General features: G+C 44.2%; 2 protein-coding genes across 7 annotated transcripts in view; one reads left to right on the plus strand and one right to left on the minus strand.

Annotated features, from left to right (window-relative positions):
- Window positions 1-7,917, plus strand: part of LOC125287868 (ubiquitin thioesterase ZRANB1-like) — a 21,742-nt gene extending 13,825 nt beyond the window's left edge. The window contains 5 exon segments of the mRNA XM_048233922.1: window positions 1-49; window positions 330-450; window positions 5,806-5,935; window positions 6,662-6,891; window positions 7,640-7,917. The exon segment at window positions 1-49 is cut by the window's left edge and continues 150 nt beyond it. Of these exon segments, the coding sequence (XP_048089879.1) occupies window positions 1-49; window positions 330-450; window positions 5,806-5,935; window positions 6,662-6,891; window positions 7,640-7,858 (749 nt within the window). The 3' untranslated portion in view covers window positions 7,859-7,917.
- Window positions 7,918-12,754: 4,837 nt separating this feature from the next.
- Window positions 12,755-19,829, minus strand: part of LOC125287869 (C-terminal-binding protein 2) — an 80,956-nt gene continuing 73,881 nt past the window's right edge. For 5 of the 6 annotated variants that reach the window (XM_048233925.1, XM_048233929.1, XM_048233923.1 and 2 more), the window contains 4 exons: window positions 19,692-19,822; window positions 18,641-18,768; window positions 16,610-16,727; window positions 12,755-15,195 (listed from right to left, as the gene is read on the minus strand). In XM_048233925.1, coding sequence (XP_048089882.1) covers window positions 15,015-15,195; window positions 16,610-16,727; window positions 18,641-18,768; window positions 19,692-19,822 — 558 coding nt within the window. In that variant the 3' untranslated portion in view covers window positions 12,755-15,014. Of the gene's footprint in view, window positions 15,196-15,980; window positions 16,059-16,609; window positions 16,728-18,640; window positions 18,769-19,691; window positions 19,823-19,829 lie in introns of all 6 variants that reach the window. The other variant, XM_048233924.1, reaches the window with a different exon arrangement.

Raw genomic sequence — 19,829 nt, forward strand, 5'->3', positions numbered from 1 at the left:
CGGTCCTCCGCAAGACGCTCCACGACAGCCTACACAACTGCTCCCACTGGTGAGGGGACACTCACACGCGCACCTGCACCCATGTGTACAGGACACACATTAACCAAGTGCACTCACTTACACCTTTATAGCAAAGAACACACACACACACTCTTCAGTACTTATCTGAACCAACTTGAACCGGTACTGTCTAAATCATGCTCTCCACTTTTCAGCAGATCTACATATAGCGGTAAGCACATAGTAGTATTGCTAATGTGAATGTGGTGTGTTTGTGTGTGTAGCATTTCTAATGTGAATGTGGTGTGTGTGTGTGTTTGTTTGTTCAGGTTCTACACACGCTGGAAGGAGTGGGAATCCTGGTACTCTCAGAGTTTCGGCCTGCACTTTTCACTGAGAGAGGAGCAGTGGCAGGAGGACTGGGCCTTCATTCTGTCTCTGGCCAGCCAGGTACACACACACACACGCACACTCTCCAGGACAAATAACAAAACATTTTACTGCTCTGCATTTTAAAGAAACTCAGTGTGTTTTCATTATAATAATAATAAATATAGCTGCAAGCAGCAATGAGGGGGCCAAGCAGTTGAGCAGGAGTTGGGATTGGATCGGACTGGACTGGACTTGACTGTGTTGTGTTAGATTGGATTGGATTGGACTTCATTGGATTGGACTTGATTGGATTGAATTGGATTGGCCTGGATTCGAAGGTCACCGAATTTATTGTGTGTCCTCAAGATGTACTCCTAAGTCCATATACCAAATTTGGTTTAAATCGGTGAAAGTGTTGATAATTATAGCACCCCTAGTGGTCAAAGCACACCAAATTAATTGTGGGTCCTTAGGATCGGGTCCCGAGTCCATATACCAAGTTTGTTTCCATACTTAAAGTCGTTGCTGAGATATGAGCTAATTTCCTGTATCTCTAGCGCCCCCCTAGTGGACGAAGGTCACCAAATGTATTGTGTGTCCTCAGGATGGGGTCCTAAGTCCATATACCAAGTTTGGTTTCTATATGTGAAAGCATTGCTGAGATATGACCCTACTTCCTGTGATTAAAGCGCCCCCCCCTAGTGGTCAAAAGACTCCAAATTTATTGTGTGTCTTCAGGATGGGGTCTCAAGTCCATGTACCAAGTTTGGTTTCAATATGTGTAAGCATTGCTGAGATATGAGCCTACTTCCTGTGATTATAGCGCCACACTGTAGTCAAAATGTACCAAATTTCTTGAGCCTCCTCCTAATTGGGTCCTGAGCACATGTTGTAAGTTTAGTCTTGACACGAGAAAACCTTGCTGAGATCACTTCACTTCCTGTTTGGCGGCTTTGACGACAATTTTAATTGACTGTTACGGGTGAACGGTTTTAGATTTGAAGACAAAAAGGGATAACTTTTTTGAGGCTTGGTCTGAAGATCATCTGCACCAAATTTTGTGAAAATCGGACAAACTTTGTGACCTGTGAAAACTTTTAGGTGTTTTTGATTAAATCCAATATGGCAGCCGAATCAATTACGATGACATCACAATTTGGCTTGGGTCAGCCTATGGACCTCCAACAGTATTAACAGACCCCACTAGTACATTTTAATTCCAAACACAACAGCTTTAATTCCAAACACAACTACAGGCCAAAACACATTTTTCCTAATTGCAGCGCCCCCTAGAGGTGAAAGGTCACCAACGTTTTTGAACATCCTCCTGATGGGGTTATGAGTTCCCGTACTAAGTTTGGTTATGATGCATGAAATGGTTGCGGAGATATGAGCTCACTTCCTGTTTATCGGCTTCGCCACAAATTTTCGATTGGCTGTTACGGGAGAACGGTTCTAGTTCCGAAGACGAAAAGGGATAACTTTTGTGCTGCTTTGTCTGAATATCATATGTACTAAGTTTCGTGAAAATCGGACAAACTATGTGAGGCGTGAAACTTTTTAAAGGTTTCTGACAAAATCCAAAATGGCGGAAAACATACAACATGTGAAACATTCAAGACAGATAACAAACAAACAAACAAAAACAAATAATAATATAGCTGCAAGCAGAATAGGCCGGAGTAACCACGGCGACAAGATAGAACTCAGCAGACACTCGCGATCAACACTTTCAACAAGTGTCACATCAAACATAACTGATTTTGTAGGGCTGAAACAGAGCTGAGTATTGCCACTGCCTCCGCCAGCCAGCCCCCCACCTAATCACCCCTGCACCCTTCCACGCACGCATTAAAATGAACTGGATGGAACATGTTGTCATCAGTTTCACATCCAAAAATAAAAGATCACATCAGCACATCAGCAACTACAGATCAAAATGCAATATTGCTAATCGCAGCACCCACTACAGGTCAAAGGTCAACACATTTTTTGAGTGTCCTCCTAATGGGGGCATGAATCTATGTAGTAAGTTTGGTTATGATACATGGCAGGGTTGCTGAGATATGAGCTCACTTCCTGTTTGGCGGCTTCGCCGCAAATTTCGATTGGCGATTACAGCCGAATGCTTCTGTCAATTGTTCCAGAAAGCAAAGCAATGATAAGGCATTGTCTGAAGATGGTCTATGCCAATTTTGGTGAGGATCCACTGAAATTTGTGACCTGTGAAAACTTGTGCGTGTTTTTGATTAAATCCAATATGGCGGCCGAATCAATTACGATGACATCACAAGTTGGCTTGGGTTAGCCTAAGGACCTCCAACAGTATTACCAGACACCACTAGTACATTTTAATTCCAAACACAACAGCAGCTACAGGCCAAAAGGCATGTTTCTTAATTACAGCGCCCCCTAGAGGTCAAAGGTCATCAGATTTATTGAGTGCCCCCCTGTTTGGGTCCTGAGTGCATGCACCCAGTTTGGCTTTGATACATGCAAGGGTTGCTGAGATATGACCTCACTTCCTGTTTGGCGGCCACAAGAATTTCGATTAGCTGTTACAGCCAATGCTTCTGTCAATTGTTCCAGAAAGCAATGCACTGATAAGGCATGGTCTGAAGATGGTCTCTGCAAATTTTGGTGAGGATCTGCTGAAATTTTGTGGCCTCTGCGAAACTTATGCGTGTTTTTGATTAAATCCAATATGGCGGCCGAATCAATTATGATGACATCACAAGTTGGCTTGGGTCGGCCTAAGAACCTCCAACAGTATTAGCAGACACCACTAGTGCCTTTTTAATTCTAAGCACAACTGCTGCTACAGGCCAAAAGGCATGTTTCTTAATTACAGCTCCCCCTAGAGGTCAAAGGTCACCAGATTTCTTGAGCGTCCCCCTGATTGGGTCCTGAGACCATGGACTAAGTTTGGTTATGATAGATGAATGGGTTGCTGAGATATGAGCTCACTTCCTGTTTGGCGGCTTCGCCTCAAATTTCGATTGGCTATTATGGCCAAATGGTTTTAGTTCGAAAGACAAAAAGCAATGCATTTGTGAGACATGCTCTGAAGATGATGTGCATCAAGTTTGGAGTCAATCGGACAAAATTTGTGACCTTTTAAACTTTTAAGTGTTTTTGATAAAATTCAATATAGCGGAAAATCCATCATGGCGGAAATTGACATCATAGGGTGCATTGAACTCAGCTTAGTCCAAGGACACCAACAACACCTGGTTTTTGAAAACTCAGAGCGAGAGGTCAAAGGTTAGGTGCGTGAACGCACATCCAACTTTGACCTGTTGGTGGTGCTAGAGTGTATGAGGTGCCGACTTAAAACTTGATGAAATTTATCACAGGACTGTCTCTAATCAGTGTGCCAAACTTCACAACTTTTTACCAGATGGTTCTATGGGCTGCCATAGACTTCCATGGCAGAATAATACACTTCAGCAGCTACGGGCAAAAAAAGGTTTTGCTAATTACAGCGCCCCCTAGCGGTCAAAGGTTACCAGATTGGTTGTGTGTTCTCCCAATTAGGTCAGGAGTCAATGTACTTAGTTTGCTCACCAATTGGTTTTGATAGATGCTACGGATGCTGAGATATGAGCTCACTTCCTGTTTGGCGGCTTCGCCACCAATTTCGATTGGCTGCTACGGGCAAAAGCTTCTGTCAATTGTTATGGAAATCAAAGCACTGACAAGGCATAGTCTGAAGATGGTCTGTGCCAATTTTGGTGAGGATCTGATGAAATTTGTGACCTAGGGAAATTTGATAGTGGTTTTGATTAAATCCAATATGACGGCCAAATCAATTATGTTGATGTCATGAATTGCCATTTGTCGACATAAGGATCTTCCACAGTATTACCAGACACCACTAGTACATTGTAATTCTAGGCACAACAGCAGCTACAGTCAAAAAGGCATGTTACTGATTTACAGCGCCCCCTAGAGGTCAAAGGTCACCAAATTTCTAGAGCGTCCTCCTGATTGGGTCATGAGTCCATATACCAAGTTTGGATTTGATGACTGCAAGGGTTGCTGAGATATGAGCTCACTTCCTGTTTGGCGGCTTCGCTGCAAATTTTGATTGGCTGTTACGGGCTGAACGGTAATACTTCGAAGATGAAAAGTGATAACTTTTGTGAGGCTTGGTCTGAAGATGATCTGTGTAAAATTTGGTGGGAATCAGAGAAAGTATGTGACCCCTGATACAGTTTAAGTGTTTTTGATGAAATCCAAAATGGCGGAAAATCCATCATGGTGGAAAATGACGTCAATGCGTTGAACTCGGCTTGGTCCAAGGATTCCAACGATACCTGACTTTTGAAAATCGGGCCTACGGGTCAAAAGTTACGTGAGTGAACACACTTCCAACTTTGGCCTGTTGGTGGCGCTAGAGGGTTCGAGTTGCCGACATGAAACTTGGTGACATGAATCATGGGACCGTCCCCAATTAGTGTGCCAAATTTCCCAACTTTTTACCAGACGGTTCTATGGGCTGCCATTGACTTCCATTGCATATAATAATAATAATAATAATAAAAAAAAACGTAGAAACACAATGAGGTCCTCGCAGCTTCGCTGCTTGGCCCCCAATAATTAAGACATTTTAAAAAGAAAACTCATGTTCACTTAGTCCAGTTGGTTGCATCTAGTTAAGCGGCTGAATAGTCCAAGGGCAATGATGAAGGTGCACAGCTGTGTCCAACCCGGAGGATTTAACATTTTCCTGGCAGTCTGGAGAGCACTGGAAGCAATGAACAGTCTGAAGTCGAAGGTGATCCTACAGATCAGCAACTCGGTGAACATTGACAGCGACCGTTTGTTGTTCAGTGAGATCGCTGTCATCAGAGTTCTTCAAACTTCCTTCTAACGTTAACGTTAGCCTACTCAATCCAGACTCCAGGCAGCAGAGCATGGCAGCTCGCAGGTCAATCCAGTGGTCGCGGCAGCGGAGAAATCCCTTTCCGAAGTGCAGCGCCGTTCACAGATGGAGTACACTAGAGGCCCAGGACAAAAGCCAATGCCAACGTTAGCCATGGCTAGGTCCTCAGCGCAATGGACTGGAATGGAAGTTAACTTAACGTCACAGCATCAACAGACTTGTCAGCAAATAAAGGACTAAGAAAAACTACCCAAAAAATAAAGCAAATAAAGAGAGAATACATTTAACTAATCAAAAAATACAGTCCTCGTGTTCCCTGGTCTTGGAGGTGGTCCCTGTCCAGCCTGTTGGCTAAAGTCCGCTCTTTAGGTCTTTTATGAAGCCCATAAGTCAAGAGAAAATAAAGGCTTTTTAAAAGGCCAGTTTCCAGTCGTAAAGGTTTTAAATTGCAGAGTGACACCTAACCTGCTGTTGAACTCAAACAAATCAAATTCTCCTTTCCCACTCACTCGTGCTCTCCCTTTTTCTTGTGTGTGCTCTTGCAGCCTGGAGCGAGCCTTGAGCAGACCCACATTTTTGTTCTTGCACACATTCTCCGTCGGCCGATCATAGTCTATGGAGTCAAGTATTACAAGAGTTTCCGTGGTGAGACGCTAGGCTACACCCGATTCCAAGGTAAGAACCACACACACTATTCTCTCTCTCTCTCTCTCTCTCTCTCTCTCTCTCTACACACGTGCATATACTCATCCATGTGTGGATGCGTCCCAGCTTCTGTAGATGTCCTGTGTGGAGTTAACTGGTGCCATGTGTGGGTGTAGGGTTACTTGGACAGAACAATGCTCTTTTTGTGTGTGTGCTGCATGAGGCATCTGCTTGAGTGTGGGGCTGTGCAAAGCCCACCAGGCTCCAAACCTGCACCGCTTCTGGAGTGTGGGACTGGACCCAGACGCCCCTGGGAGAGGGCTGTGAGCAGAGGCCACTTCTGTCTGAGCTAGAACCCAACGTGTTGGCTTAGAGGAGAGTCACAGTTACTGAATAAATGAGGTTGGATGAGAAGTGGAGCCTAAAGTGCAGCTCATCAGCGCTAGAGTTTGAGTTGGACGCGCTACTCTGTGCACTAGCAGCTGCTCTCTTCCTGGAGCAGCACCACATGGGGCTCTGAGTGGGCACAACTGCTGCAGTAACTTGGGCTTTAAAATGCGCTGTGTTTACAGTGTGGTGAATAACAGTGGCTGGAGAAAGAAAGCTAAACTGTTGCTTTCATTTCGTTATTATATTAGTATTCCTGTGACTTTTGAAATGGAATTGTAAAACCACATGGTAGATTGTTTGTTGCCTGCCAATGTAATGTCCAAATAATGAATGACTTGTCCTTGTTGTTTTCATTTAATTGCCTAGGTGTGTACCTACCTTTGCTATGGGAACAAAGCTTTTGTTGGAAAAGCCCTATTGCTCTTGGTTACACAAGAGGCCATTTCTCTGCATTGGTTGCCATGGAGAATGATGGCTACGACAATCGAGGCGCAGGCGCCAACCTCAACACTGATGATGATGTCACAGTGACGTTCCTGCCACTGGTGGACAGTGAGAGGAAGCTGCTGCACATCCACTTCCTGTCTGCTCAAGAGGTTAGGCTTACACACACACACACCTTCACACTGCATGGACTATTGGATTATTCTGGTGGCATATCGATCATGTGTATGGTTTAGAATCCTTATGAAGATTTGCACAAAGCAGAGCTGACCTCTTTAGACTATGCTACACAAACTGTCGGTTGGTAGAACATTTTAAGTTATTCGTATGCACACCCCTAGCCCTGCCACTGCATTTGTACTGGACTAAGGACTAAGGCTAGCCTGGGTGAACCTATTAGCAAATTAGTCTGGAAAGGATCCCATTGATGCTTGTTTCCAAATGTCCGGTTTTACGGCTTCCAGGAGTAATATTACCAGCAGTAAAATTAAACTGAAATTGAATCCTACCAAATTGTTTCAGAAGTGCAGCAAGTAAGGGATAATGTATAGAACGCCGGTCATTACTGGGAAAATAAGTCCCGACAGGGCGAACCGGACCCCGACGCACAGCGGCGTTGCACTAGCCCAGTGCAATAATCCTAGCTGGGAAATACTATTTTATTTATGTATGATTTTGACAGAAGAACTACTTGTACATTGCTCTAACCATTTTGGTGGAAATCTGTGCGAACTTGAGAACATGGGAAAGCAGGAATACACATGTCACTTTGAAGTAGTTATACTAGATAGTGACTTAATTTGGAATTGATTACTTTGATGAATGCTAAACTTTTTTTGAGGACAGGGTTATTAACAGGGTTTTAACATCCTATAATGTGTGTGTGTGTGTGTGTGTCAGATGGGGAACGAGGAGCAGCAGGAGAAGCTGCTGCGGGAGTGGCTGGACTGCTGTGTGACGGAGGGGGGCATGCTGGTGGCGCTGCAGAAGAGCTCCCGGCGCAGGAACCACCCGCTGGTCACGCAGATGCTGGAGAAGTGGCTGGACGGCTACCGGCAGATCCGCCCCTGTGCCACCCTCTCGGACGGCGAGGAGGACGAAGACGACGAGGATGAATGAGTGGCAGGACAGGAGTGCACTAAGGGAGGCTTACGGGCGGGATGCCCTCAGGGTGGTGGTGGTGGTGGTGGGGCGGGGGTGGCAGGCGCACCACAGATCACGCTCATGGACACCACATACTGGCACACACACACTCATAATTGCTGACAGTATCTCTCTTACACACACAAACACACAGCTCTCCTCTTCCTAGCAGAGGTATATGGCCTGCTATCATTTTGGATCCGCAAAAGAGCGCCGAGGTGCATGCTTTTTGTGGAGCTGGACATGGACAACCCCTGCCTGAAAAACACCACACATATGTTGGAATAATCAACATATATAAATATATGTATATTCTCCCGTTATTCCCCCTCCTATCAAATTGTCAATCTGTATTACAAGATTGAAGATCAAGAATGCATGTGATTGAGGGTGTATTATAGGAACATGACCAGCATTGAGAAAGAGGGAGGTCTTTAAAGAGATTTATTATGGGCACTTACAAAGCACATTTTCCAACGATAATGTTTTTTGTTTTCTTTGATAAGAGTTTCTGGTTGGCTTCCTGAGATAAATCTGACATACTAGATTGAAATAAGGCAACAGAAGCCATTGTGGTCACCACACCCTATATAGCAGATTGACTTTGGGTTGTAGGCCTGTTGTGAAGATGTTTCTGTTGATGATATTGACAGCCACTCACACACTAAAGAGATTATTTGTGGCATAACAACCTAAGAGAACCCTTGGATAGCAATGATGTGCCACTGTCCCTTGTTTTTATTTTGTTGAAGGGTTTTGTTTCTTTCTCTTGTTTACCCCTGTTGCAAGCCTTCTGAAATATTTTTGTTGACTGTATTTATTTGTTTAGGAGTGCTAGCATCAGAGGAACAATGTAACTTTACCCTCCCCGTTTATGACCTGCTCTGTTTCCCCCCCCATTTGTGGTTCTGTTAATTCAATCTTGACATGTTTATGTTGCACAAAAATACATACTCTTGCTGTGAGGAAAAAAACCCGATCTGTACAAGTTTACTGACATTTTGAACAATGTGTTATCTAGTACCTCATGATGTCACGACCTGGTGCCCCCTCCTCTGGGGAGGAAGGGGATGGACACCAGACGCATCCAGCTTCTGCAGAGTGCATTAACATTAAATTAGAAACACTTCTGTCCTACCTGGATTTCACACCGACTCCTTCCTCATTCATATGATTTGAACAGCTTCTGTTCAAAAAATATTTATTTTCAATTAAGCCAGGAGAAATTAACACAAACGACATTGTTTGAATCATTTAAAATGGGTAATTGACAGCTGCAATGAAGACCCCTGGATATCAGCGGTTTAGAAAAAATACATCAAGTGGAATCTAATTGCCATCCTGATCAATAGCTTTAATTACACCTCGGAAATAAATGTGGTAAAATAATCACTGAAGTTTTATGGTACACTATGCAGGTTTAGGTATTTTTGGTGACTGTAGAGCTCCCTCTAAAGTCACCCTATATTTATATTTTATTCTGCTGTTGTAAAAGCAAGCTTCTTGTGACTTATCACCCCATGCACACAATGAAAATTTTGTTGTGGAGGTGAAGGATTAACAACAGGCAAAAACGTATCTCCAAACAGCTAAGGTAATGTTTCTAGCCTGGAAGCCAGCAGAACTTAGCCCCGCCCACAACATTTGAGGTTGGGAAGTTCGGTCTGGACTCGTTGTGGAGCAACTATGCCCGAACCAGAGCTGTTTGGAGTCACCTTTCGGACCAGAACTCCTGCACGGTTTTGTTCAGAGCTGACAATGCAACTGTTTGACAGAGGACAGATGTAGGATGCTAGTGACGAAATATTAGCTTTCAGTATGCCATGATGTCTTTGTAATTAAATTTAATTAATTAAATTCAATTACACATTTAATTAAAAAATGTTTCGTTCTTCCTAACGAAAACGCTATTGCTAAAAGGTAGACATTTAGATTTCGCTATCATAGGTGTTCAAGTTCGTTTACCATCAAATTGGCTGCGTAAAGGTGAAAATCTTGCATAGTGTGCCTTTAACTAGTACTTTGTTTTTTTTTAAATGGGTAGAATGTCCCCCTCTTGTGGATGAACAATGGACTACAGACGTTAAAATGAAGGGAAAGGTTGCTCAAAACTCAGCACTCCTGAGGATAGAAATTGGAGAGGTGTGCATGTATATGTCTGGATCTGAACAGATATATACATATACTGTATACATACATACCTAAAGAATGGTGCATATTAATGAAGCAAATGGCCACTGTACACTGATTTGGAGTAGAACATATAATACTCAGAATAAAATGGTGCCATGCCATTATTACAGAAGCCTACATGTAGAATGTAAAATTAAAAACCTAAGACCTCATCATCTGAAACATAATCTTCTCGAATTTTGAAAGGATGGGATTATTTTTGGTAGATAGGCCTACACACACTTCCAGGAGATAACAATACTAACCCAGACTGCTGAGGTGTACAGTAGGTGTATACCTATCAATTTGGCCTCATCAGAATTAGTCCACGAGCCAGCGGAGAAGTCCAAAACTTTTTTATTTTGTTTGTCTATGCGATGGACTTTCCAAACTCACAAATTGCACAGATTCCTACAGCCTCCTTAAGTACAATTCCAATTGAAATGAAAGGGGTTTTATGGATTTAGGTGAACAAAGTGTACACCTAATACATTTTGGTCTGTACCATGAAGAGAAAACTGATTCAACCATATAAACCATACATTTTCTGAAAGCTTTTACCCTCAGAATGTGATCTAAAATGACATGAGACATGTTCCACATGTTTCCATAAACCATATATTTTCTGAAAGCATATTCCCTCAAGATGTGATTTAACATGTCTTGTGACAAGTTTCATCTTTACTTTGTTGCACATGGATAATACATTAGGTGTAGGTCAAATCGAGTGTGACTTCTCTTTTGGCGTCCCATAGGGAAAATTGATTTAACCAATTACACAATATTTCTAAAAGCATTGACCCCTCAAGATGTGATGAAAGATGAGTTGAGACATCTCCCATCTTTCTCTAGGTCCACCAAACTTCAACAACAATGTCAAAATAATCCCAGTTATGCATAAAAAGACAATCTAAAAAGACTGCTGTAGCTGAATGAGGATTGGAGAAGAGAGATGCAACATTCATAATATCAGACTCAGTGAGCTGAGGCTGTTCCTTTTAAGAGATGAACTATAAAAGATGCAAGCAGACATGGTAAAATGAAATATCACAGGGTGCTGCCACAAAAAATCTAACATGTTTTAGATTTGTTTTTTCATTTTTATGCATAACTGGAATTATTTTGACCAACACATGTTGACCATCACATCCATTCTGTTCCAACAGTTGATAGCATAGAAATGTTCTGTTTGGTGTTCCAGGCTTTCAAAAATAATTAAAAAAATGTTTGTGACTACAAGGTAAACATTTTTTTTTCATTGAACTTTTTAGGTGTTTTTGTGTCATACACTACCTGTATATAGAGTGCTCTACAAAGCTTCAGCTGTGAGTCCCAGATGTCCATCATGCATTTGTGTGTTATAGACACATATAGCCATCAGAAAATAACAATGAAGTTGGGTGCCCTCAGTTGGCACCGATCGGCCCAAAATGAGCCTCTGGCTTATGGACTAAATGTATTAATACTAGACATCCTGACCCCCCAGAATAGAGTTAGATATTTGGTTGTAAAGTGATAGTTAAGGGATGTTTATTCATAGGTCTTGACCGTTGTTTAGTATGCACACATACTAGTGGTCTTTTGAATTTGCGGTCCAGAAACTAGGTCCCTGTAAACCAATTTCCTTCCAAACAATGTGACATTGTCTCATGTGCTAATTATTCTGGTGCTGTGGATGAATCACTGAAAATATTAAAACTCTCCCACATACATTTTATATCTATATGGAAAAAAAGCCACTGTATTGCATACAGTACATTTATGGTTTCTATAACCCCAAACACTCTTAACATACTCCGACAGAAGTACGAGAATGTTTTTTTTCATCCCAAAAGTCAATTACACCAAATGTTCCATCTTAATTTTGTTTCCTCGCTTCCCCCTTGTAGTAACTGTGATTAATGTGGACTTTGATTCCCCTAAATTAGAAACAGCACCATGAAAGCGGCTTTGATGAGCAGCCGTGATTACTAACCGTTTCTCCAGGGCTGGCTGCAGGGCTGCGAGGCAAGAGAGGCCTTTTAAATCAGCTCCAGAGACACTCACCTGCATCAGGCTCCACACATCACACCAGATGGAGAATCTGCAAGCTCTCAGATTTTGCATTAGGGTACAATCCACAAGCATCTGAATCCATGCTCAAAGATGCTGCAAGAACAACCCATCTTAAATACGAGCGGAGGTAAGGAGTGTGGGAGTAGTCAGGTAAGAGAACTGATTTAATCAGATTCACATAAACCTTTTTTAATATTTATACTAACTATACTCCGACACATACGAGTGACTCTGGTGATGATGTTAATGGCGCCCTCTTCTGGGTGAGAATACACACTGCAGCTGTAACTGCAGAAGTAGAGCAGAGGTCATGGCTGCCAGGAAACCAAAATGGATTCCTCACTAGTGTACGCCTGAGTACAACTGATTACACTACAATACAGTTAACACTGACTGCACTACAGTACATGTTTAAAATCACACTACATTACAATCTAGGCAGAAACCAACAGTAAAAAGGCAGATCAATTCAGCAAATCCTGTTGTGTCGGAAAGACCATGATCATCCATTTGTTAACTTGGAGCATTTTGGAGCAGAGCACTTGGAGCAGAGGGTACTGAAATTCAAGCTCCTCAGTCCTCTGCTTACGTTAAAGGTGTGTTGTGATGCACTTAACCCAAACACAGACACTCAGACTCCAAAAGTAGGATGTCAGAATTGTATCTTTTATTTGAACTGCACTGTATGCTAAATGTTCACCTTGTACAAGAAACAAATACAAATACTCACACTAAAAACAAAACATACTGCTGACGGCCTCTGCTTCTGCTAGTGTTGGGCACTAAGTAGGAGTTTTGCTATTGCTCTTACAGAGTACAGGACGCCCCAAAAACCTGGCCTTCAAGAGAACAACAAAAAAATAAAAGGGAGAGGGGAAGGAAGAAATGAAACAGGTAGAGGAAGGGACAGAGAGAGAGAGAGAGAGAGAGAGAGAGAGAGCATGAGAGAGAGAGAGAGAGAAAGGTAGGGAAGATCACATAGGACTATGATTACAGGAACATTTAACTAGGCAATACAAATCTAACAGGACTGCAAAACTTTTTTTCTTTTTTCTTTTAAAACACCAAAAACATGGGATGCATCTGATATATAAAAATACCACAATGGGAGGAAAATGGAGAGAAAATATGCAGACTACCCAGAATTCTTTTTTCTTTCTTTCTTTCTCGGACCAAAAATTGGAGGGGGACAAAAGAACATCTGCAAAAAGTGTTTTCCTGAGTCATTACGGAATGGAGATCTCCTTAACCCTTTCCTGTTCAACTGTGATGTCCGTCAGAAGGCTCAACCGATCACACAAGAGAAAGCAAACACGCGAAAAAGAGCATCGCTGCCTGTCTGGACCAGCCAATGAGAAGAGAGTCCCACATCGTCCATCCTTCTGTCCTTTCAGTGAGGAAATGTCCTTTCAGCAAAAAAACTGGACTGAACATCCAACTTTGCAAGCAGTAAGAAAAAAAGTCACATGGAGTCTCTTGCACACATCAAGTGAAGTCACAGGCAGGTTACAGAATGGCTACACAAAATGTGTCCTTCTGGGGGCGGCAGCATGAGACCACAGAGAGAAAGAAAAAAAGAACAAAACCAAAACAAAACAAAAAGATGTCAATGGTGTTCAGAAAAAAACACAGAACATCTCTCAGCTACAGACAGTCTTTTTTGAAGCCAACTCTAAATGAAGGTGTCTGTATGGGTCAATACATTTTCGGATGATGTGGTTGTGGCCCTAGGCCTATGTCAAGAGTCTGCAATCCATCAAGACCGTGCAGTCTCAACACACTAGATCTTCTGAAAGTAGCCAAGGTCTGAGCTGGTCTTTTCTTCCCCGATTCATACTTGGCTCCATAAACTTCACACATTTTTTTGATCCATGTTATCCAACACTGAAAAAAGAGACCAGTTTGAAGACCCACTCTCTAACTGGTGGCCACGCTTTACTGTAGGCCCAAAGTTTTTTGGAGTTCAATGAGATATGCTATTGTAGAGTGAGCATATTCAAGGTTGCTGTTGACAAAGCCCAACTACCAGACAGCTTAGAACTTTGATCTCGTCTTGATGTTTAAAATATTTGGTCTACTGATGGCTCTATTAAAGGTGAGGGCAACAAAGGAGCAGACATAAACTAAGTTCTTAGGGGGGAGGAGGGGCAAAAAAAGGATGACTGAGGTCAGGAAAGGGTTAAGCTCACTCTGTAGATCACCACTGCAGGAGGGCAATCAAACTACTTCTCTCCTTTAACTGATGTCTGATAAATATAGATTTATATATTTCATAACCTTTTTTTCATTTCTTTCTTTCATACCGAAGACCAAAAGAGAAAAAAATATCATCTACAGGGCCTAAATTCAGATGGAGCAACACATCAGATAAGGGAGGGGCCAGGAAAAGGATGGGAGCGGTGGCAGAGAAGGTGGAGTGCTTTGGGGTTTGGGTGGGGGGCGCTGGCTAGGGAGTGGGATGGCGGAGAGGGGGGCAGAGTCCAGTAGCACGCAATGCTGTGGTGTCTCAGAGCTCTCCCATTGGTGCGTTGGGAAGCAGGCCATCCAATCAGATGTGGGTTGTCAGGGTGGGGGGTGAGGTTTTCTTCCCACTAACGCACCTTCATAGTGTTAGCACACTGGATGTCCAAAAGAGAAAAAGAAAAAAATTTTTCCAAAGAGAAAAAGAAACAGAACACAACTCAAAAACAACAACAAAAAAGAGTTTACTGAACCAGAAGAGAGACAGAGAGAGAGATTTAAAAATTAAAAACGGAGGAGTAGAAATCCATGGAACGAATGTCAACCCCCAGTGCTGTGTGGCAGCGGGTGAGTTCACTGTCTCTTGGTCCCGGTTGGTTGCTTGGTTGTTCACTTGGTTGGTTGCTATGGTGTTGCTATAGCGATGGCTCCTCCTGGTGCGGTGCTATTGCTCGGTCAGGTGTTCTCTGGTCTCGCCGTGTTTGGACGGCTGGTTAGGGGAGGGGGCCTGGGAAGGGTGGGTGCCCGATGGGAGGCTGTGGGCGACAGGCACCCCACCTGGCACCAGACCCTCCATCGCCCCTGGGATGCCACCTGGAGCTACGCCCACCAGCCCTGGCGGGTACCTGGGCAAAGAGCATGCAGAGAAAAAAAAACACACAGTCAGGACTGTCTGGTATGGAAAGGACAGACATACACATCCATTCCAGACACACACAAACACACTCCGACACAAGCACACACACAGATCCACAGCGGCCCACCTTCAACCTGAATCACTCTGGAACATTGCCTATGGCAATGCAACATTTGCCTGCATGATTCTCTGTCTTGTCTCTCTCCCTTTCCAAACACACACACGCACACCTTCCCCTGCAAAAACACTGTCTGTTTTAGAAAGTTTCACAATCCTCCCTACTCCACAAAGCCAGCCAGCCAGCCACACACACACACAGAAGCTAGTATTTCTAGAGTACTACCAACATTAAAAATGAATGAATGACTCATCATGACCTTAAAAGCATAAAATAAAGTGTCATTTCTGGATAAGGGGTGACAGACAAATCAACAAGTAAATAAGCTTGGGTGGCATATGCACACCAACACACAATGTGACACGCACAGGCATTCCCCAAATTGCAACCTCCCAAAAGAGGACCACAGAAAGATGATTGGCCTCCTAAGGTCCTCTTTAGGGCAGTGCAAACACAGTCAATTCTGCAGCGCGTTCTACGTGACAGACAGTCACAAGTGTGATGCCCCCTGAGGAAGCCTGGCTTGGACCGTTACAGAGCAGGGTTTTCTCCGACTCTCCTATCTGAGTGGGGCTGGTGGTGGAGTAAGGTGGGGGTTACAGCGCTGCAGTAGAGGCACATGTTGGAGGGCAGCCAGCAGAGGGCAGTGTATTTACCTGAATGAGACTTAGGCATTTAATTTGTCTTGGGGTACACCAGTAGTAATGGCCTGTAGAGTTTGGTTGGTCACTTGGCTGCGTAAAAGAAGCACATGGAGGCGCAAACACTGAAATCAAAGTGAAGTCTGGGGTGGGAGGGGGAGGGCAGGCACGAGGAGAGGAACTAGCCTGTAGCCTAGTGGAAAGGTTAGCGCTAGCAGTGCAAACACACTGACCTAGAAGAGGAGAAGCAAGCTAGCAAAGCAAACAGGATAAGGGGACAGGACAACTTAGCATTATGCAGTACCAAGGTGATAAGAAAGCCTGCCATGCCAAGATAGGAGACTAGCATATTTTAAGAGGTGCACGCTAAGCCTAAATCATGACCTTGTGACACTAGCAAATCAGGCTGGCTACAAGCTAGCATTTACAAGCTAGCATTTACAAGGAGGTAGAAGTGAATTGTTACAAGTTGTTAAGCGAGTAAGTCGATTTCTGCATATATGCAAAAGCATCGTTTGGTTATGATGGATTATGGCTGAAGCTGTCAAGTGGTAAATGAGTAAAATGCTAAAGCTAAATGGAAAAAAAGAAAAACAGAGGACAGATGGTCCACAAGACTATGCGGGCTGTACTTCAAATTCTACCTGTAGGTGGCACCGTTGAGCTCAGGGTGGACGCCCTGCTGGTCCATCACTGCCCAGGGTGCTGTGGTGACAAAGAACTCCTTGTTGACGCAGTTTCTTAGGCTGTCTGGGATGCGGCCTGTTGCAACACAACAGTGGAAGAGTGGGGTTAGTTTCAAATGTTAGCTCAGACAGAGAAATGTACTGCAATAACAACATATAATATGCCTATAGTCTAGAAATGGCAAAAGGTAGCTCCCCATGTCTACATTTTTCAGAAGTCAGAATCCAAATGCTTCAGCATTTCAATACAGTTTTTCTACTCCTGTTTCAAATATCTCTGTAGTTAAAATGCATGAAATTCCACTAGGGATAATTCTGTGTGTCGAAGCCTACCTAGAAAAGAGCCTGACACCCTGCAGGTGTAAATGGATCTTCCGCTAAAGTGTTTCATGCCTTTTCTAACGCCTTCAAATTGATATCAGATGCTTTCCCTTCCTAAATTGGATGAAGGAATGTGCAATTGTTTTCAGTCATGGAAGTCAGAAAAACAGTGGCCCATTTACAACTGCCAATTACCTTCCAATTAATGATACCACTCTCACACGTAGGGCTGTACGTATAGAATTCAATTACCATGAGGCTTGTGTTGCTAAGGTGATGCGCTAGGAAGGTGGGATTGTGAGTTCTGTTAACAAGCTGACAAGTAACATGATTGTTCTGCTTTAAAAAGAGGGTGGTGAGTCAGTGAACAAAAAAGCAGCTGGTGATGAGAATTTGTTCATGCCTATTATTCCGTTGATGTGCAGTTTCATTGGTATTGACATAGCATAAGATACTCTCATCAGAATTGTCTGCTGAAGACCAGATACAACAGCACATTATGAGATTTTATTGATTGTGATTTGGAATAAGTAATTCATATATTTTACCCAGCATGTATAAAACATAAATGTGTGTAGATATGAGGAACGCATAACTGATTTACAATGTTCTCACTGGTCTGACGGACACTCTTGAGTGTTCCGCCAGGCGCTTCCAATCAAAAGATCAGAAGACTACATATAAACAGGTAGCACTTAATCCATCTCTGCTCTAACAAGACTCCCGCTTCACTCTTCTGTTTAGGGACTGTAGTGTAGTTTATGCCCGTCAGTCTGAACAGTGAGATGTGCAGAGTTTTAGCATTCATGATGCCAGATGAAAACGGCAATCAAGCAACGTTTGGGCAAAAGGGCAGAGTTGTGCATCACGGTTTGCCATTTTAATTATTAGAAACGAATGAAGTGGTAATCAATACATTTTTACTGCAGGCTACAGACATGGAGATGTGAAAATAAATCATACACGCACACATAGGTTCTTACTGGAATGAGATGGAGAATATTTAGCAGGTTTTACACGTTCATTTAAAGTGATTATCAAAGTGTGCCATATTTCTTGCTTTTTCTTGTGCACAGTATTCGCCATGAGTCATGATGACTTATTTTTTATGATGTAGTTGGCACGTTTGCCATCTGAATTCACATCACTGCCTTCATGTACGTGACCAATGAGCCGGAGGGCCCCATCGGTCTCCGGCCAATCAGGCTGAGTTTGGAGACTCAGAGGGGAGGGTCTGGTCGGAGCACACGAGCTGTGGGAGCGGCGGCCTTTAGCACGCGGGCGCTCCTCTAAACAGTGCCCCCCCCCCTCAGGCCTGCATCTACCCGCCAGCCAGCCGGCCTAATGATGACATCTCCTAAACGCCACACAACTAATGAAGGCTGCACACCAGCCACTGAAGTGGAAATGTGACATCTGGGGAGAGACAAGAGAGGGGCATGATGGGAAGGGGGTGGTGGTGTTGGGGGGTGGGGCAGGGAGGGAAGCCCAGCTGTTGAGCTTCTGCGGGTAGAGAATGCCTTCAAGCTTTTTATGTGGAAGAAGCAGGAAAAGACAGACAGGAAAAACAGACTGAAAGAAAGAGTCTGATAGAGGAGGAGAAAGAAAGGGAGAGAAAGCAAGAGGGGGAAAGTGGTAGACAAATAGAAGACAGAGAGTGATAATTACCGGTGATGGCTCGCCGGATCTCGGTGGCCGCTGCCTCTCTCATCTCCAGAGAGGCCTGCTCGCTGTACCAGGCAGTGTGGGGGGTGCAGATCAGATTGGGGGCGTCCTTCAGGGGGCCCTGGGCAAAGCTGAGAGGGCGGGAGACCGACAGAGAGGAAGGTGGGGAAGAGCAGGACAAAATGTCAGCTTCAGTCTGGCACGGCAGCCAAGCAGCCTCTCCTCCACGTCTCTCCTTCCAGCCGTGACGGCAGATGCCTCCTCTCCCGAGCTGGGCTCCGCGCTGCCGAGCTTCGCTCCTGCTGGGCTGGGAGGGTGGACTCAGTCACCTGAGCTGATGGAGGACGTGAAGCATGAGGCCACATGGCGGAGTTTAAGAACAGCCAATCGGAGAGCGCGGCGGCCGTTCGAGAGAGGAGGGTGGGTGAGCAGCGTTTCAGTGGGTGTTAGCCGCTCAGCCGCCAAACACAAACACACACCACCCTCTCTTTAGAGTCCTCCCCGAGGTTCCTCCCCACGCAGGCATGCTGCCTTGGCTCTGCCCCGACCGACAGGCAGATTATTGTCCTGACTGGATGAGTGCCTCTATGTCCTGACTGACAGAATCTTTCCTTATTTCACCCGATTGCACAGTTGGGGAATTTCCCAGAGCATGTACTGTATTGACAGCAGCCAAACTTTAAGTTGCATGGAACCAAACTGACACCAATGACTTCACCCTGAAGACGTCGCTAGATGGACAAGACATTGTTGTCTTTATGGCCCTCTTATAATGTTTTCATGGATCTACTACAATTTGACAGCAAATGTCATAACATGATAACAGCTCAGTGCAAGGTCAGCCATGCTGCTGGCAAACCTACACAGAAACTAGGCCAAGGTAGGGGATGCATAAAGGTCAGCTGTCTCCTCCCCAGCTTTTTATCGAGATTCATGTAACTGGAATGAAGTATCTAAATCCTGACCCAAAGGCGGTGATGACCCAAACACCTCCGTCTTGCCAAATGCACAGGTATGAGCCGAGGAGCAGCAGGAGTGCGAGTGGGCTGCTCACCTGAAGGGCTCGGTCTCGTGCACATCCAGGGCAGCTCCGCGTATCCGCCCCTCCTTCAGGGCCTGGGCGAGGGCCTTCTCATCCACCAGACCCCCTCGGGCCGTGTTCACCAGGAACGCCCCCTGACGCATCTGCAAC

The sequence above is a fragment of the Alosa alosa genome, chromosome 22 (genome assembly GCF_017589495.1).
Source record: "Alosa alosa isolate M-15738 ecotype Scorff River chromosome 22, AALO_Geno_1.1, whole genome shotgun sequence".
In the NCBI taxonomy this organism is placed as follows: domain Eukaryota; kingdom Metazoa; phylum Chordata; class Actinopteri; order Clupeiformes; family Clupeidae; genus Alosa; species Alosa alosa.